Source organism: Liolophura sinensis, chromosome 6, assembly GCF_032854445.1.
Source record: "Liolophura sinensis isolate JHLJ2023 chromosome 6, CUHK_Ljap_v2, whole genome shotgun sequence".
Taxonomy (NCBI): Eukaryota; Metazoa; Mollusca; class Polyplacophora; order Chitonida; family Chitonidae; genus Liolophura; species Liolophura sinensis.
The window spans coordinates 26584359-26600542 of NC_088300.1; the positions used below are offsets into that span (position 1 = coordinate 26584359).

Below are 16184 nucleotides of genomic sequence, written 5' to 3' on the forward strand. Positions count from 1 at the left end.
ATGGAAAGAGGAAGGAAAAATGTGGAGAAAATTCATAAAGTTTGAGAAATGGGCCCTCAGTTATCAAAAACAGAGGTTCAGTTGTTATATATCGTGAATCATCTTAAACAAATTTTCAGCTAATGTTTTGCTTCTGGTATTCCTGTTCCAGCTCAGCCATTACCTTGATATTGTAGAAGTACAAATCGCTAAGCAGATATCCGTGAAGTCAGATGCTTTCTTCCATGCCATGAGCTCCCACGAAAAACTGCAGGATTACTTGTTAGAGACTTGTAAAGCTGTCAAACAATTGCGGTGAGTTATGAACCATGTAATGGTCACCCCTGATATTTCATCAAAATCAAGCCAACCAAATCATAAGTGACCATTAGTTGTTGATGCCCTTTTACCTGTAGTTTTGTTCGGTATCTGAAAGACAGAAAATGGCATCAGTTGAACAGAACATTAGGTATGCTGTTAAACTTTATTTACAAAATACTCTTGGTTGCAGTTGTGATCGTCTTGTCCTGTGAAAATTCACTTTTATTCAGAAAACATCTTCTTCCCTTAAATTAATGCTATGTTGTGGAAGCTAAACATCTGTAAATCATCACATTTTCCTTGTATAAATTCAGCTAAAACCTTTCTGTTGCTTCGATCGACGCCTGAATCATGTATGACGTATTGATGGAAGGCAATAGTCCTCATTGAACTGGGGGTTAGCACACCAGCACTTCGCAATGACTCAGGAGCCTTTCACCCATACAGTCACTGTGAGTTCAAGTTCAGCTCATGCTGGCTTCCTTTCCAGCTACGTGGGAAGGTCTTCCAGCAACCTGTGGATGGTTGTGGGTTTCCCCAGGGCTCTGCCCCGTTTCGATCAAATCCTCACCGAACTGCATGTAAGACTAGACAAGAAAGACACATATTGTCACTAAAGTCTAATTGCTTACTGAATTTAGCTCTGAAATGACTTGATGTTTAGAGGTATTCGAACATTTGATGAAATTTCTTGGAACTTACAGAAAAATTTCTGTAAATATTTACTGTGCTCATTGTCCTATCTCTGTACATTTATAATGTACATATATATAATGTTTTGTGTATGTGTTCATATTTTTACAGTGACAAAATTCATGAAATTGACACAACGTTAGCCAGAGGGCCTTTGAAAGTAATGAGCTTAACCAAAACCAGATCCAACTATGTCAACCTCCACAACAAGGTCAGTGCAGATAAAAAAAAAGTGAGAATTCCCAATATATTAAAAATGTGATTGTTTTTTTTTCTTTAAACAAAATGTTAGAAAATTAATTTCCAACTTATTCTGAGCTGATTTGAGACCTAGTGCTAAATTTAAATTACAAGTGTGCAGAAGTGTGGCTAATGTCAGTACATGTTGGTAGCACAGTCAAAATTTCCAAGGAAATGATATTCTGTACAAGCCTCAAGGAACCAATCACATTGAAGACTTACATGCCCTATATTTTCAGCTGAAACTTATGTCCACGGTTCACCAGACACAACCCACAATACAACTGCTTCTTTCAACCAATGAGTTTGTTGGAGCCCTGGATCTTATTTCCACATCACAGGAAGTTCTGACGCAGGAATTAGCTGGTGTTCATTGCTTCAGGTTAGCCAGTGGTTGTTATTACTTTATGTACATGGTAATAGAACAGCGGAGTCATCCTAACAGACAATTCTGTACCCTCTGCAAGATGTCTAAACCAAATCCTACACATTAATGTTACCCGCTGTGAAAACTTAACGCAGTTCGTACATTCGAAGGTCCATCAGCAACTGTCAGATGGTCATGGGATTCCCCCGAGCTCTGCCCAGTTTCCACCCAGTTTCCACCCACCATAATGCTGCCTACCATCGTATAAGTGAAATACTCTCTGAGTACGGTGCAAAAAACACCAATCAAAAAAATAAACTTGACTCAGTTTTCCAGACAAGAAAGTTACATTCCCACTTTTGTACGGGTGCATGAGACTGATCAAATGCAGATAACCTCTGTATAAAGCAGCACCATTGGACAAAACAATTTTTTGTCAAGTGGTTGGACTTCTGGAGCCAAACAGATTAATACAGTTGGCTTCACTGATCCAAGATTTATTATTGTTAATCACAGTGGGTAGTATAGACAATAACTGTAGCTTACTACATATATCCACTGCACTTCAGGGTACCTAAGCCTTAGTTCTATGATGGTGATGCCATTAAGAGTATATTTAGAACATTCCTACACTGATATATTTCATTAAGCTGAGCAGATTGTGGTAAGATCTTGGATTGTACGCACTAGAAGGGCTAGCTTATCCAATAAAGTGTAAAGATAAACAGTACCCTGAATTGACCTATAATGGAGTTAGTAATTCTTCCTCAAAGGGTCCTGGACATTCCTCTTTAACATGGAGAACTTTCGAGTTAGGCACAAGATTGAATATTTACGCATTATCACGCAAGATCTGCAATATTTCAACATACACTGGAAAAGATAATATGCAAGTCACTTGGTCTGTCTGGCAAGAAACTGCAATAGTGCACCTTCATGGAACTTTCCTGAACCATAAGGTTGTTAGTGTGCCAAGGGAGAGAACTGGTACATTTCCATGCACAAATCAGCTGGACAAGCTTTGTTTATTGATTACAGTAAACTTCAATCCAGAATCTCCAAATCCTGCTCCTTTCATTAAATTTTGTAATTTGTTATTTGTAGGACAAATGTATATGAGGTAAACATTTCTTTTTACAGGCACTTGGGATCTCAGTTGGCCGAGATGGAGAAGTTGATAGAGAAGATGTTACAGGCTGACTTTGTGAAGTATGCCATGTCTGACCTGAATCGTCCTGTCACAGACAGTCAGGTTCTTACCCAAGAAGTACGTTGTCAATGCAGAATGCTACACGTATTGTTCCACTAGAAACTGGCTCATTAAACTGAAACATTGCTCACATCACTTGATTCCTACCCGGTGAGGTGACGGATTCAAACCTAGCTGCCACTCGTGGTGGTGTGGCTTTGACATGAAAGTTTTGTCTAGAACCTGGTCACTGGCTTTGGTTTACTCCAGATACTCCAATTTCCTCCACCCATAAACCTGATTACCTTGGTGCCACTAGTGGTGGTGTGGCGTTGACTTGAAAGTTTTGTCTAGAACCTGGTCACTGGTTTTGGTTTACTCTAGATACTCCAATTTCCTCCACCCATAAACTTGATTACCTTGGTGCCACTAGTGGTGGTGTGGCTTTGACTTGAGAGTTTTGTCTAGAACCTGGTCACTGGCTTTGCTTTACTCCAGATACTCCAATTTCCTCCACCCATAAACTTGATTACCTTGGTGCCACTAGTGGTGGTGTGGTTTTGACTTGAGAGTTTTGTCTAGAACCTGGTCACTGGTTTTGGTTTACTCCAGATACTCCAATTTCCTCCACCCATAAACTTGATTACCTTGGTGCCACTAGTGGTGGTGTGGCTTTGACTTGAGAGTTTTGTCTAGAGCCTGGTCACTGGCTTTGGTTTACTCCAGATACTCCAATTTCCTCCACCCATAAACTTGATTACCTTGGTGCCACTAGTGGTGGTGTGGCTTTGATTTGAAAGTTTTGTCTAGAACCTGGTCACTGGTTTTGGTTTACTCCAGATACTCCAATTTCCTCCACCCATAAACCTGATTACCTTGGTGCCACTAGTGGTGGTGTGGCGTTGACTTGAAAGTTTTGTCTAGAACCTGGTCGCTGGTTTTGGTTTACTCCAGATACTCCAATTTCCTCCACCCATAAATTTGATTACCTTGGTGCCACTAGTGGTGGTGTGGCGTTGACGTGAAAGTTTTGTCTAGAACCTGGTCACTGGCTTTGGTTTACTCCAGATACTCCAATTTCCTCCACCCATAAACTTGATTACCTTGGTGCCACTAGTGGTGGTGTGGCTTTGACTTGAGAGTTTTGTCTAGAACCTGGTCACTGGTTTTGGTTTACTCCAGATACTCCAATTTCCTCCACCCATAAACTTGATTACCTTGGTGCCACTAGTGGTGGTGTGGCTTTGACTTGAGAGTTTTGTCTAGAACCTGGTCACTGGTTTTGGTTTACTCCAGATACTCCAATTTCCTCCACCCATAAACTTGATTACCTTGGTGCCACTAGTGGTGGTGTGGCTTTGACTTGAGAGTTTTGTCTAGAACCTGGTCACTGGTTTTGGTTTACTCCAGATACTCCAATTTCCTCCACCCATAAACTTGATTACCTTGGTGCCACTAGTGGTGGTGTGGCTTTGACTTGAGAGTTTTGTCTAGAACCTGGTCACTGGCTTTGGTTTACTCCAGATACTCCAATTTCCTCCACCCATAAACCTGATTACCTTGGTGCCACTAGTGGTGGTGTAGCGTTGACTTGAAAGTTTTGTCTAGAACCTGGTCACTGGTTTTGGTTTACTCTAGATACTCCACTTTCCTCCACCCATAAACTTGATTACCTTAATGAAAGTGGAAAACTAGTAGTCTTTGTTTGTTCCAGTATGAATAATGGTCAAGGTGACTACACTACATGCATGTAGCATTGTTCCTGGACATTATAGATGTTAGATGTAGTCAAGTTGATTGTTGGGAACGATTGGGGTGAACTATCTATGACATTTTGACTGTAGTATCACTGCCTGCCAGTCAATCATTTGGATTGTATGTTTCCAGGAAAAGTTAGTGGCAATACTCTTTGGAATGTTGCGGTTCCACAAATTCAACTTCATTGAAGTGTATAAAGAGGAAGTTTGTGCCACTTTAAAGTCTACAATCAAACAGGTATGTTGCCAACATTACCCATGTATGACCCTACCATCAGACAGATGTTACCTCTACTTTTTAATGCGAAAAGGCAAGTCTGTGAGCTGTTTTATGCACAGTCATCTGCGTCAAATCTGATTTCAAGAAATGTTGTTTGCATTTGCAAGAGGTTACAGATTCATTTCTGTCTGTATCTGATTGAATGTGGTTTTTGTTTGTGTTTTTTAGCTGTACTTGTCCTTACATGTGAATTACAGCAAGTCTTTCAGTGATCTAGTAATTTGTAAATTTTGTACTCCATGAATTGGTTACCAGGTCCAAGTCTTCAGGTCGACGCTTAATTGATCATTATTTTCTTTCAGTGCAACAGAAATATGTTTCCAGTTTGCCCACAAAGTGTCATACTTTAAGCTGGCATGAACAATTAACTACACCCTAATTGGGCCCTAATTACTGTAGATAGGAAATGTTCCTCATTGATCAGTTCGGTAATTTCCTTCCAAGACTTTTCTTGGTTTTTGTTTGTATAACTGAAATATGTTTTAACATGAATTATTATATTCAGTAAAGTTAAATTGAGAAAAAGTTGTTATATATTAATATTCAGTGCCTGACTGATGATATTGTTTGTCTCTGTTATTCAGACCGTGGTTGAGGCAGTCGCAGTGGTGGATGACATCAACACTGAAGGCAATGTCTCCAGGTGAGCAAGACTACATATCATGTGTTTTATCATATATTTGGTAAGACTTGTTTTTTTTATTGGATCAATAACACTCAGAATACCCAGTTTTGATCTGAATTTGTAATATTTTAAATCTGTTTTAATTTGTTATGTTTATGTTTATGTTCACAAACAAAAGGTGATGTTTCAGCTGGGAGAGGTGATTAAAGCATTGTTCTCACCTTAGCCAATTGTCCCAGTCGCCCCGACCTATGCATTTTACTGCCTCCTCATGATTAGAGCAAGGTGTTGTACCGTAATCAAAGCAATAAATGAAATAGCAGTGTGTAATAATTAGACGATGTTGTTGTTGTTGTTGTGCAGCCTGGCTGATCAGATGCGACTCTTGAATTACCCGTTGTGGATGGATCTTTTGAAGACGATCTTTGCTAACCTTCTGGTCATTCTGAACAGAGCCAAGGTGAAGTCGTCATCTTCTTTTGTAGATTTCATATGGCTTCGGACGCTCAGAATAAATAAGTAAATACCTTATGAAACTGAACTCCATGCCTCTTATAGGATTATGGTAATCATCCATTATACCTATTGACGTTATTCTAGCTCAGTTCCAGCTCATGCTGGCTAATTTTCCAGTCCTACTTTGGAAGATTTGTCAGCAACCTGCAGGTGGTAGTGAGTTTCCGGTTTCCTACCATCATTGTGCTGGCCACCACCATAAAATTTATATATTCTTGAGTACGGCGTAAAACTCCCAGTTTGGGTAGCCTATTGTTTGTTCTTTTCCTACTTCATAATTTGATGTAGTGGTGAGAAAGTGCTGGAGGCAAGTAAGTACACGTTTGAGGTGTCATGCTGGAGAGCTATGCGCATGGCAGCTTTGAAAAATCGTTAATCCGGGGAAAAAGGCGCCCCATTAAACCTTGAGTTCCCTTGTTGTAAAGGTCAAGTTAAATTTTCTGAAAAGTTTGATCAGTGACTAATATCATTTTGTCTCTTTCAGGAGTTTTGTGCAGTGGTTCGGGATGTTGTGGGTATAGCAGCAGGACGGACGAAGGCTCCCACCCCTATCTCCTCTCCAACAGTGGAGTCATCCAAAAACTTGGAGGAGGCTTCTCATCTCCATGTTTCAGTGTAAGACTTGTAACTGTTGTAATTCTTAGAAATTTGTAGTTGTACATTACAGCTCTGCTCAAAACCAAAATCAGCTCAGAATTGAACATCATATTTTACAGCCAGATAAAAGGCAGAATTTTGATCGCAAACAACATGCCTCTGTTTTTGTAAGGTCCTCTCTCAAAATATGCATAAGTAATTCTTGTACTTAATTTATTTTGTACTCAACACATTACTTCAGAAATATTTACTTGTATGACATCAGTCAGATCTTGGATGAAGTAACTACCTTTGACCAGGTAACTAACGAACCTCTGCGTCCAAGCAAGCCGGCGAGAATATCTGTTTAATAAATAGCCAGTTGAGCAAGCATGCGCCCACATTCATATCAGAACAAGATCATCACATATCTATTAGGTATACAAGTGTTTGGTTTGGTGTTGTAGGAGTGAGGAAGTGGATGTGATGGTATCAGATGGAGAGTTTTACAAGCTGGGCAGTGGCCTGAAGGAGATGTTGTGTACTGTGTGTGACCACGCTCATGACAGGTGTGTCAAAGTGCTGGCCGCCAGGGCAAAGGTGAGGTTACTGTCTGGTCTCTGTGTACTGTGTGTGGCCACGCCCATGACAGGTGTGTCAAGGCCCTGGCCGCCAGGGCAAAGATGAGGTTGCTGTCTGGTCTCTGTGTACTGTGTGTGACCGCGCTCATGACAGGTGTGTCAAGGTGCTGGCCACCAGGGCAAAGGTGAGGTTGCTGTCTGGTCTCTGTGTACTGTGTGTGACCACGCCCATGACAGGTGTGTCAAGGTGCTGGCCGCCAGGGCAAAGATGAGGTTACTGTCTGGTCTCTGTGTACTGTGTGTGACCACGCCCATGACAGGTGTGTCAAGGCCCTGGCCGCCAGGGCAAAGATGAGGTTGCTGTCTGGTCTCTGTGTACTGTGTGTGACCGCGCTCATGACAGGTGTGTCAAGGTGCTGGCCACCAGGGCAAAGGTGAGGTTACTGTCTGGTCTCTGTGTACTGTGTGTGACCACGCCCATGACAGGTGTGTCAAGGTCCTGGCCACCAGGGCAAAGATGAGGTTGCTGTCTGGTCTCTGTGTACTGTGTGTGACCGCGCGCATGACAGGTGTGTCAAGGTGCTGGCCACCAGGGCAAAGATGAGGTTGCTGTCTGGTCTCTGTGTACTGTGTGTGACCGCGCTCATGACAGGTGTGTCAAGGTCCTGGCCACCAGGGTGAACATGAGGATGCTGTCTGGTCTCTGTGTACTGTGTGTGACTGCGCTCATGACGTGTATCAAGGTGCTGGCCGCCAGGGCAAAGGTAAGGTTACTGTCTGGTCTCTGTGTACTGTGTGTGACCACGCCCATGACAGGTGTGTCAAGGTGCTGGCCGCCAGGGCAAAGGTTAAGCTAATGTCTAGTCCATGTGTGCTGTGTGTTACCATGCCCATGGCAGGTGTGTCAAGGTGCTGGCTGCCAGGGCAAAGGTTAGACTACTGTCTAGTCCATGTGTGGTGTGTGTTACCATGCCCATGGCAGGTGTGTCAAGATGCTGGCTGCCAAGGCAAAGGTGAGACTACTGTCTAGTCCATGTGTGGTGTGTGTTACCATGCCCATGGCAGGTGTGTCAAGATGCTGGCTGCCAAGGCAAAGGTTAGGTTACTGTCTAGTCCATGTGTGCTGTGTGTTACCATGCCCATGGCAGGTGTGTCAAGGTGCTGGCCGCCAGGGCAAAGGTGATACTACTGTCTGGTCCATGTGTGGTGTGTGTTACCATGCCCATGGCAGGTGTGTCAAGGTGCTAGCAGCCAGGGCAAAGGTGAGACTACTGTCTAGTCCATGTGTGGTGTGTGTTACCATGCCCATGGCAGGTGTGTCAAGGCGCTGGCTGCCAAGGCAAAGGTGAGACTACTGTCTAGTCCATGTGTGGTGTGTGTTACCATGCCCATGGCAGGTGTGTCAAGGCGCTGGCTGCCAGGGCAAAGGTGAGACTACTGTCTAGTCCATGTGTGCTGTGTGTTACCATGCCCATGGCAGGTGTGTCAAGGCGCTGGCTGCCAGGGCAAAGGTGAGGACTACTGTCTAGTCCATGTGTGCTGTGTGTTACCATATCCATGGCAGGTGTGTCAAGGTGCTGGCTGCCAGGGCAAAGGTCAGACTACTGTCTGCTCCGTGTGTGCTGTGTGTTACCATGCCCATGGCAGGTGTGTCAAGACGCTGGCTGCCAGGGCAAAGGTGAGACTACTGTCTGGTCCGTGTGTGGTGTGTGTTACCATGCCCATGGCAGGTGTGTCAAGGTGCTGGCTGCCAGGGCTGAGGTCTTTGGGCTGAGGTCTGAAGGTTTTAGATCACATTCTAATTATTTAAATACAAGGGGGATGTCAGACAATGAGTCCTTTATGTTTTGAATGAGAGTGACAACAGTTACCTAATAAACCATGGGCGACTTCACTCTAAACCACTGCCATGTTTGATACAGTTTTCAAGTTGAGGTAAAACATAACATTTACAGATGAAATTTACTTTATCTCTTGTAATTATAATCTCATGGCAGTATGGTTTCAGATTTTGATATTTGGAAATTCTGCTATAAAAACCAAGGCAATAAATTCACGGAGACAGTAGTGTGGGCTTTGTTACAGCATGGAGTTTGTTTCAGCCACCTGGAATGCAGCTGTTGTAAACCAAATTATTCTCCAGACCCCACTGTCCAGGATGTCACTTGATTTTGATTAATTATGACTTTACCCATGTAGCGAATTATTCATGTACATTCAACATATCAGTGTTTAGAACTTGTGTTGATATGTGTCACTGACAAAAGGCAGTTTTGATAGCAAGTATAGCTGATTTTACAGATATCTGAATATAGCTGACAGACAAGTCAAACGAAACAGACTATAGTCCCACGTAACATGCCGAGAGAGAGTAAAGTAACATCTGCTTGTGATTAAAAGCTTTGTTCTTCAAATTTTAATTGTGGGCATTTATTGCCCTCACAACAGCGGAATTTTCAAGTCTGGTACTTGTTCAAATGAACTTTACAAAGTAATATGAAAATGGAAACACTTGCCAATTTCATTACTGAGTAATAATCACTAAACATGAATAATTTCCCCATGAAGTAAATAGAGCATCTGCTTCGGGAGGCAGTAGATCCAGGGTCAATCCTGGGTTGGGTCACACCTAAAACCTTAAAAGAGGAAGCTGTAACCCTTCAGCATGAAGGGGATAGTGCAACAACTTGTTGACCCGTATCAGTATAATGGCTCGGACGGGGCGGCTTAATTGCCTTCAGGAAGTCATCTCAGTCAAGCAGCACTTGGTAAAAGAGCACCCTGCAACACATTACATGCACTCTAAGGACTCCTTCATCGCCATAAGACTGAAAAATTGTAAAGTACGATGTTAAACCTCAAGCACTCACTGTATTGATTTCTATTTTCATTTTTTTTTTTTTGGTTGACAGGATGGGTTTATTGAGAAGTTGAACTCGACAGAGTTTGTGGGATTATCTCGTGAGATAGAGCAGTTTGTACAGGACTGTGGGAGCGTGTGTGGACGTCGCAGTACCTCATTACGAGGGAGTCTACAGAGCCAGGTAACATGGATACTAAAGACTTATACACCCCCCCTCCTCAACCATCTGTGTAAGCACGGGTCACCCAGGGTCAAGGCATGTACAGTACATAACATCATACTTTTAATCACCATATCGGCCGTAAGTGGGAAGGTCTGTCAGCAACCTGCAGGTGGTCGTGGGTTTCCTCCAGGCTCTGCCCAGTTTCCTCCCACCAAAATTCTGGCCTCCGTCGTATAAGCAAAATATTCTTGAGTGTGGCATAAAACACCAATCAAATAAATAAATAAATTAATCACCATATCATTATTACATTCTAATGAATTATAACTTACATGGGACAGAGCAAGTAATATTTTCAGTTCAGTGTAACAGAGCTAAAATGGGGTAGAATTTAGCAAACTGCAACAGGCACAAGGATTGTCTTCCATTGATATAAGGTGATGTTTTGGCATTCATAATTAAAGATACATTTAGCTGTTCAGAAATCATTAATCTTTAATAAAGATCACTTAAGAGCTGGTCGGGTTCTTATTTAAGATAGATCAAGCTTTTGTCCAAACTGGCATTGGTTGCTATGAAGGTGAAGAACATATTTCATGAACTTTTTTTTTTACATGTTAGACTTCACTGCTCTGACTAGTGTATGGATTGCCAGTTATAATTGTGTTGCACAATGTGTATTTCTCAGGCTAACAGATTTGTAAACAGATTCCATGATGAGAGGAAAACCAAATTAAGGTGAGTGATGATTGAAGTGTTAGAACAAATTCTGAGAAATTGTATTTAGGGGGGTATTAAGGTCATGGTTACAGCTAAGCACATTGCCTTGAGGAACTCTGTCATTCCTATTTCAATTCTGGGGCTTGATCTCTGAATAACTCTTGTTCACTTTATGGGAAGGGTTATGACAAACTCAACTATGGTGAATTTTCCACTCCGTATCATTTTGTGTAGCTGTCAACACTCAACATTTTGCCTCTGAACTAGTCTTGAAGTCTTCTGTGTTAGGAGGAGAATTGCCCTCGGAAACTGCCGAAGTGCAGTTCATACATTTGCCGTAGAACTCTTCTTCCCAGAAGGTAGCGAACAGTACAGTTCGTTTTCCGCATGACAATCAGGAAACCGGAATGTTGGACGTAGGTTCCGAGTTTACGCAAACAAGCCGGCAGTTTTAAGGGCTTTCATTGGTGGAGAGGCAACACACCCCCAGCTTATATTACATGGTGCTGAAGATGGAGGACGTGATGGACTCGGCGATTTATGCCAGCTTTGCAGTTTAGGCTTTACGTGTATGGCGAGGAAAAATTGCAAAATTATGCAGCAGGGACCACCAGATAGAAAAAAAATGTGCTCTTTTCAGCCTATAATGTAATTTTTTAAAGTTTTCTTCTCCTTTAAATGTCTGATGCAAAGAGAATGCATAAGTGTGAAGCAAGAACAGAAAAGCGGTGAAAATGTGTTAATAACTGAAATATTCTTTGTATGATGTAATATACCAATCAGACAAATAAATATATATTGAATAAATGGACTGTATTGTTAGTAAAATAACTATTTTGTATTTTAGCTGTTAAGACTCCGATGCCTACAGAGAATTGTTTGTGTACATGTACTCATTTACCTTAGCAAAGAGAGTTTGGTGGTACCTGTTTTTATGAACTTTACTGCTGTTGGTGTGTTTCAGTTTGATTCTTGATAATGAGCGATGGAAACAGGCAGATGTACCCTCTGAGTTTCAACAGCTCGTTGACCACATCAGGAAAACCGGTGGGTGGAGAAATATTATAATGCTTATCTAATCAAAATGGCTGAATAAAAACTGACAAAAGGAATTAATGATATTTTTGTTTGGTCCTGTTTTGGATATCTTTCTTTTCATAGCTTAGAATCGCCACTCTTGATTAACTTTGGAATTGTTTGTTATTTCTGCAGGTCAACTTAGTTTACCAGAGAAGAAGATTGATATCGGTAAAGTATTGAAAATGGTTTTTGCTTTATTTTCAGGATAAATTTACATGTATAGTGTAAAAATGTAGTCAGTTAATTTGTCAGTATGTCATAAATTCATCCATATAATAGTTGATTTTTCTTGTTCCATTTACATATTGATAGTGACTTTGTTTAAGGAATCTGCAATCATCTTGTTGACGATATTGTACAGAACTTAGCATAATAAAATTTGGTAAATTATTCAGTAAACCATATTTTGTGTCCCCTGTCCTGTTACAAAATTTTAACATGTACATATCAAACTGCAGATAAATTTTTGGACTCAAATTTCATTCTCATCCAGTGCATTCCATTAGAAGACGCATGAGTTAAATTTCTGCTCTAGGAATGTAGCACAGGTTCAGCATTAGAAGATCAGTCAGGAGGAGATTAGCGTGTGGTGGTTGTCTCCAAATCTTAGCCGCGTTTTGTTTCTGCATTAGAAGATCAGTCAGGAGATCAGCGTGTGGTGGTTGTCTCCAAATCTTAACCACATTTTGCTTAAGTTGAAGTACGGTCATCCAGAGTACAGCTTTGGAAGTACATTCTGTGAAATAAAAAAACAAATGTTGAAAAAGAAAACAGGAAATTTTTGCTAAAAGTGTTTATTAAACCTGTGTATTTTTGTATTACAGACAGCAAACCATCTGAAGTTTTGATAATAGAGGACCAAAAATATGTTGTAGTTGGGTAAGTAGGCAGCGGCTGCTCTTAACTACAGGTGCAGGAAATACTACAGTTGTGTTTAACAATTTTTGGGGAAATTCTTCTTTCAGTTAAGGGGCCTGTGTGGCTCAGTTGCTTAGCGCGCTAGTGCAGCGTAATGACCCAGGAGTCTCTCACCAATGCGGTCGCTTTGAGTTCAAGTGCGGCTTATGCTTGCTTCCTCCCACCATAATGCTGGCCGCCAACGTATAAGTGAAATAGTCTTGAGTACAGCGTAAAACACTAATCAAATCAAATAAATCTGTCAGTTAATTTTGCCAGCCATTAACCAGTTCAAACATTAATTCAAAGATTTACTCCACTAACTGGCTTGTGTTTTCATGCAGTTGGTTGTCTCTTTACACATGATGCCACTTGATTTGACTGTTTACAGTACCGTGTTGTTGTTACTCAAGATGGTGGTGGAGTACTGTCAGCTGGTGGATGACATCCCCTCTGCGTGTCCAGACATTCTCACCAGGCTTATAGATCTACTCAAGGTATGACTGACTGCCTGTATTCACATTCTGCTGTCCTGAAACCAAATGGTATGACTGACAGGCAGGTGGTACATGTATATGCATTCTCTTTGCTGTCCTAAATTTGAATGAATTGGCATACACATCCTGTTTGCTTTGTTAAAAGTGTAAGGAACGCCATATAGGCTGGTGGTATATACTTATACATTCTGTTTTCTGATCCAAAGCTGAATGAATTGACATGCACATTCTGTTTGCTGTCTGAAGCTGAATGGGATGTTATATAGGCTGGTAGTATATGCATTCTGTTTGCTGCCCCAAAGTGAATGAATTGGCATTCACATTCTGTTTGCTTTGTTAAAAGTGTAAGGAACGCCATATAGGCTGGTGGTATATACTTATACATTCAGTTTTCTGCTCCAAAGCTGAATGAATTGACATGCACATTCTGTTTACTGTCTTAAGCTGAATGGGTCGTTATTTAGGCTGGCAGTATATGCATTCTGTTTGCTGCTCTGAAGCTGAATGAATTGGCATTCACATTCTGTTTGCTGTCTGAAGCTGAATGGGACGTTATATAGGCTGGTAGTATATGCATTCTGTTTGCTGCTCTGAAGCTGAATGAATTGGCATTCACATTCTGTTTGCTGTCTGAAGCTGAATGGGACGTTATATAGGCTGGTAGTATATGCATTCTGTTTGCTGCTCTGAAGCTGAATGAATTGGCATTCACATTCTGTTTGCTGTCTGAAGCTGAATGGGACATCATATAGGGTGGCAGTGTATACGTTCTGGTTGCTGCCCTGAAGCTGAATGAATTGGCATTCACATTCTGTTTGCTGTCTGAAGCTGAATGGGACGTTATATAGCCTGGCAGTATATGCATTCTGTTTGCTGCTCTGAAGCTGAATGAATTGGCATTCACATTCTGTTTGCTGTCTGAAGCTGAATGGGACGTTATATAGCCTGGCAGTATATGCATTCTGTTTGCTGCTCTGAAGCTGAATGAATTGGCATTCACATTCTGTTTGCTGTCTGAAGCTGAATGGGACATCATATAGGGTGGCAGTGTATACGTTCTGGTTGCTGCCCTGAAGCTGAATGAATTGGCTTACAGGATCTTTTTGCTATATATACATGTGTATGGCAGACTGCCATTATTCTATGGTTTGTTCTACTTGTACGTCTGGATTTCTACACCAGCATGTATGTTCTGTGTGCAGTTTATAATCTTGCTCGTATGTGGGAAGGTCTACCAGCAACCTGGTCGTGGGTTTCTCTTTCCACCAAACCCAGAAGTCTCTCATCAATGCGGTTGCTGTGAGTTCAAGTCCAGCTCATGCTGGCTTCCTCTCCGGCCGTACGTGGGAAGGTCTGTCAGCAACCTGTGGATGGTCGTGGGTTTCCCCCAGGCTCTGCCCGGTTTCCACCCACCATAATGCTGGTCGCCGTTGTATAAGTGAAATATTCTTGAGTACGACGTAAAACACCAATAAAATAAATAAATCAAATCAAACCTTTCCACCAAATGCTAACTGCTGTTGTATAATTGAAATATTCTCGAGTATGGCGTAAAAACCCAATCAAATAAATAAGTGTAATCATGTTGTTTGTATGATCTTTTCTGTTTCAGAGTTTCAATTCTCGCACATGTCAACTGGTTCTGGGAGCAGGAGCTCTTCAACTTGTTGGCTTAAGAAAAATATCCACACGCAATTTGGGTAAGTGTCCAATAAAAGCTTATTTAAATTACATACTTTCATTTGAATTTCTTTCTGCATTTAATTTGGCATGAAATATCAGATTTATAAGATGCCTACTTGAAGAGAAATGTAAAGTTTTACAAGAAGGAAAGTCTTCTTTTTTTTTTTAACCTAGTCTCATTGAGACCAACATGGCGTCAAAAAATCAAATCCAATCCCAGTCAGATTAATAAACAAATTAGTGACAAAGGTAAGGACATTAAAATGCATGCAAACAGTTTGATCCTAATGATATGTCTGGCAAAGATGTGGATTTGAAGATCCGCGAAGGAGGGGCGTAATATCGGAGAAAGATGTTCACATCATACACTGATCATACAGCCAAGATGGGTGTACCATCTGCGTATGGTGGGTGTAGGATCCTCGTATGTTGGGCGTAGGATCTGGCCATCATTCGCATAGGGTTTTGCGACATACACTAGGAATTATACATAAATTCATGTAATTTATAACAAATACCATGTTGTTCAACGTCAGCCTTGTTTGTGCTCGCGGAATAAGAAAATACTCACAAACGGAAAGACAATTCCCAGCCTTGTTACTACTTCGCACATGAGATCAAGTTTTGCCTATTTCCATAATTATTTGGTAAATGCAAAACCATAAGCTAAATGCACTTCTTTGTAGTGTAGAATTTTGTGAGAAAGTCGATTGAAGTGCTAAATATATTGCACAGTCATAACAAAACTGGTTATCAGTGGTAATATGAGCACTATGAAAGACAAACTTTTGGCCAGAAACTATATCCTCTCTGGCCATCGGGGAATGTGAGTTTACATTTCCACTTGCACAAATACTGTAAATGCCTTTTCATTCGCCTGGTACTAACAGTTGCGGATTTCGCGAATAAGTGCCATCGAATGTAAAACCTATGTAAGTCATTTATTAATGTAGCATGCTTTACGGTAATAAATTCGTTAACAAGCACTACAGTTGTAATACTTTTTCAAACACGTTAAGTAGAATGTATTCCTGCTTTCACAAATCCAGCTTAATTGATCAAACTTCCTTTTCGTAATGATGATTTCTGAGAAATTTACTCAAATCTGTCACATTTCACTCACAGTTTCACTCGCACTGCTGATGAGAATTAAACAG

General features: G+C 41.2%; 1 protein-coding gene across 1 annotated transcript in view; it reads left to right on the top strand.

Annotated features, from left to right (window-relative positions):
- The window catches only part of LOC135466644 (vacuolar protein sorting-associated protein 54-like), a 30457-nt gene that overhangs the window by 5490 nt on the left and 8783 nt on the right, over positions 1-16184 (top strand). Inside the window, exons 6-22 of the mRNA XM_064744243.1 lie at positions 152-294; positions 1105-1204; positions 1473-1615; positions 2741-2867; positions 4677-4784; positions 5411-5469; positions 5815-5911; positions 6452-6582; positions 7011-7112; positions 7941-7971; positions 10037-10168; positions 10839-10888; positions 11835-11917; positions 12083-12118; positions 12775-12829; positions 13239-13344; positions 14957-15044. Of these exons, the coding sequence (XP_064600313.1) occupies positions 152-294; positions 1105-1204; positions 1473-1615; positions 2741-2867; positions 4677-4784; positions 5411-5469; positions 5815-5911; positions 6452-6582; positions 7011-7112; positions 7941-7971; positions 10037-10168; positions 10839-10888; positions 11835-11917; positions 12083-12118; positions 12775-12829; positions 13239-13344; positions 14957-15044 (1591 nt within the window). The remainder of the gene's footprint in view (positions 1-151; positions 295-1104; positions 1205-1472; positions 1616-2740; positions 2868-4676; positions 4785-5410; positions 5470-5814; positions 5912-6451; positions 6583-7010; positions 7113-7940; positions 7972-10036; positions 10169-10838; positions 10889-11834; positions 11918-12082; positions 12119-12774; positions 12830-13238; positions 13345-14956; positions 15045-16184) is intronic.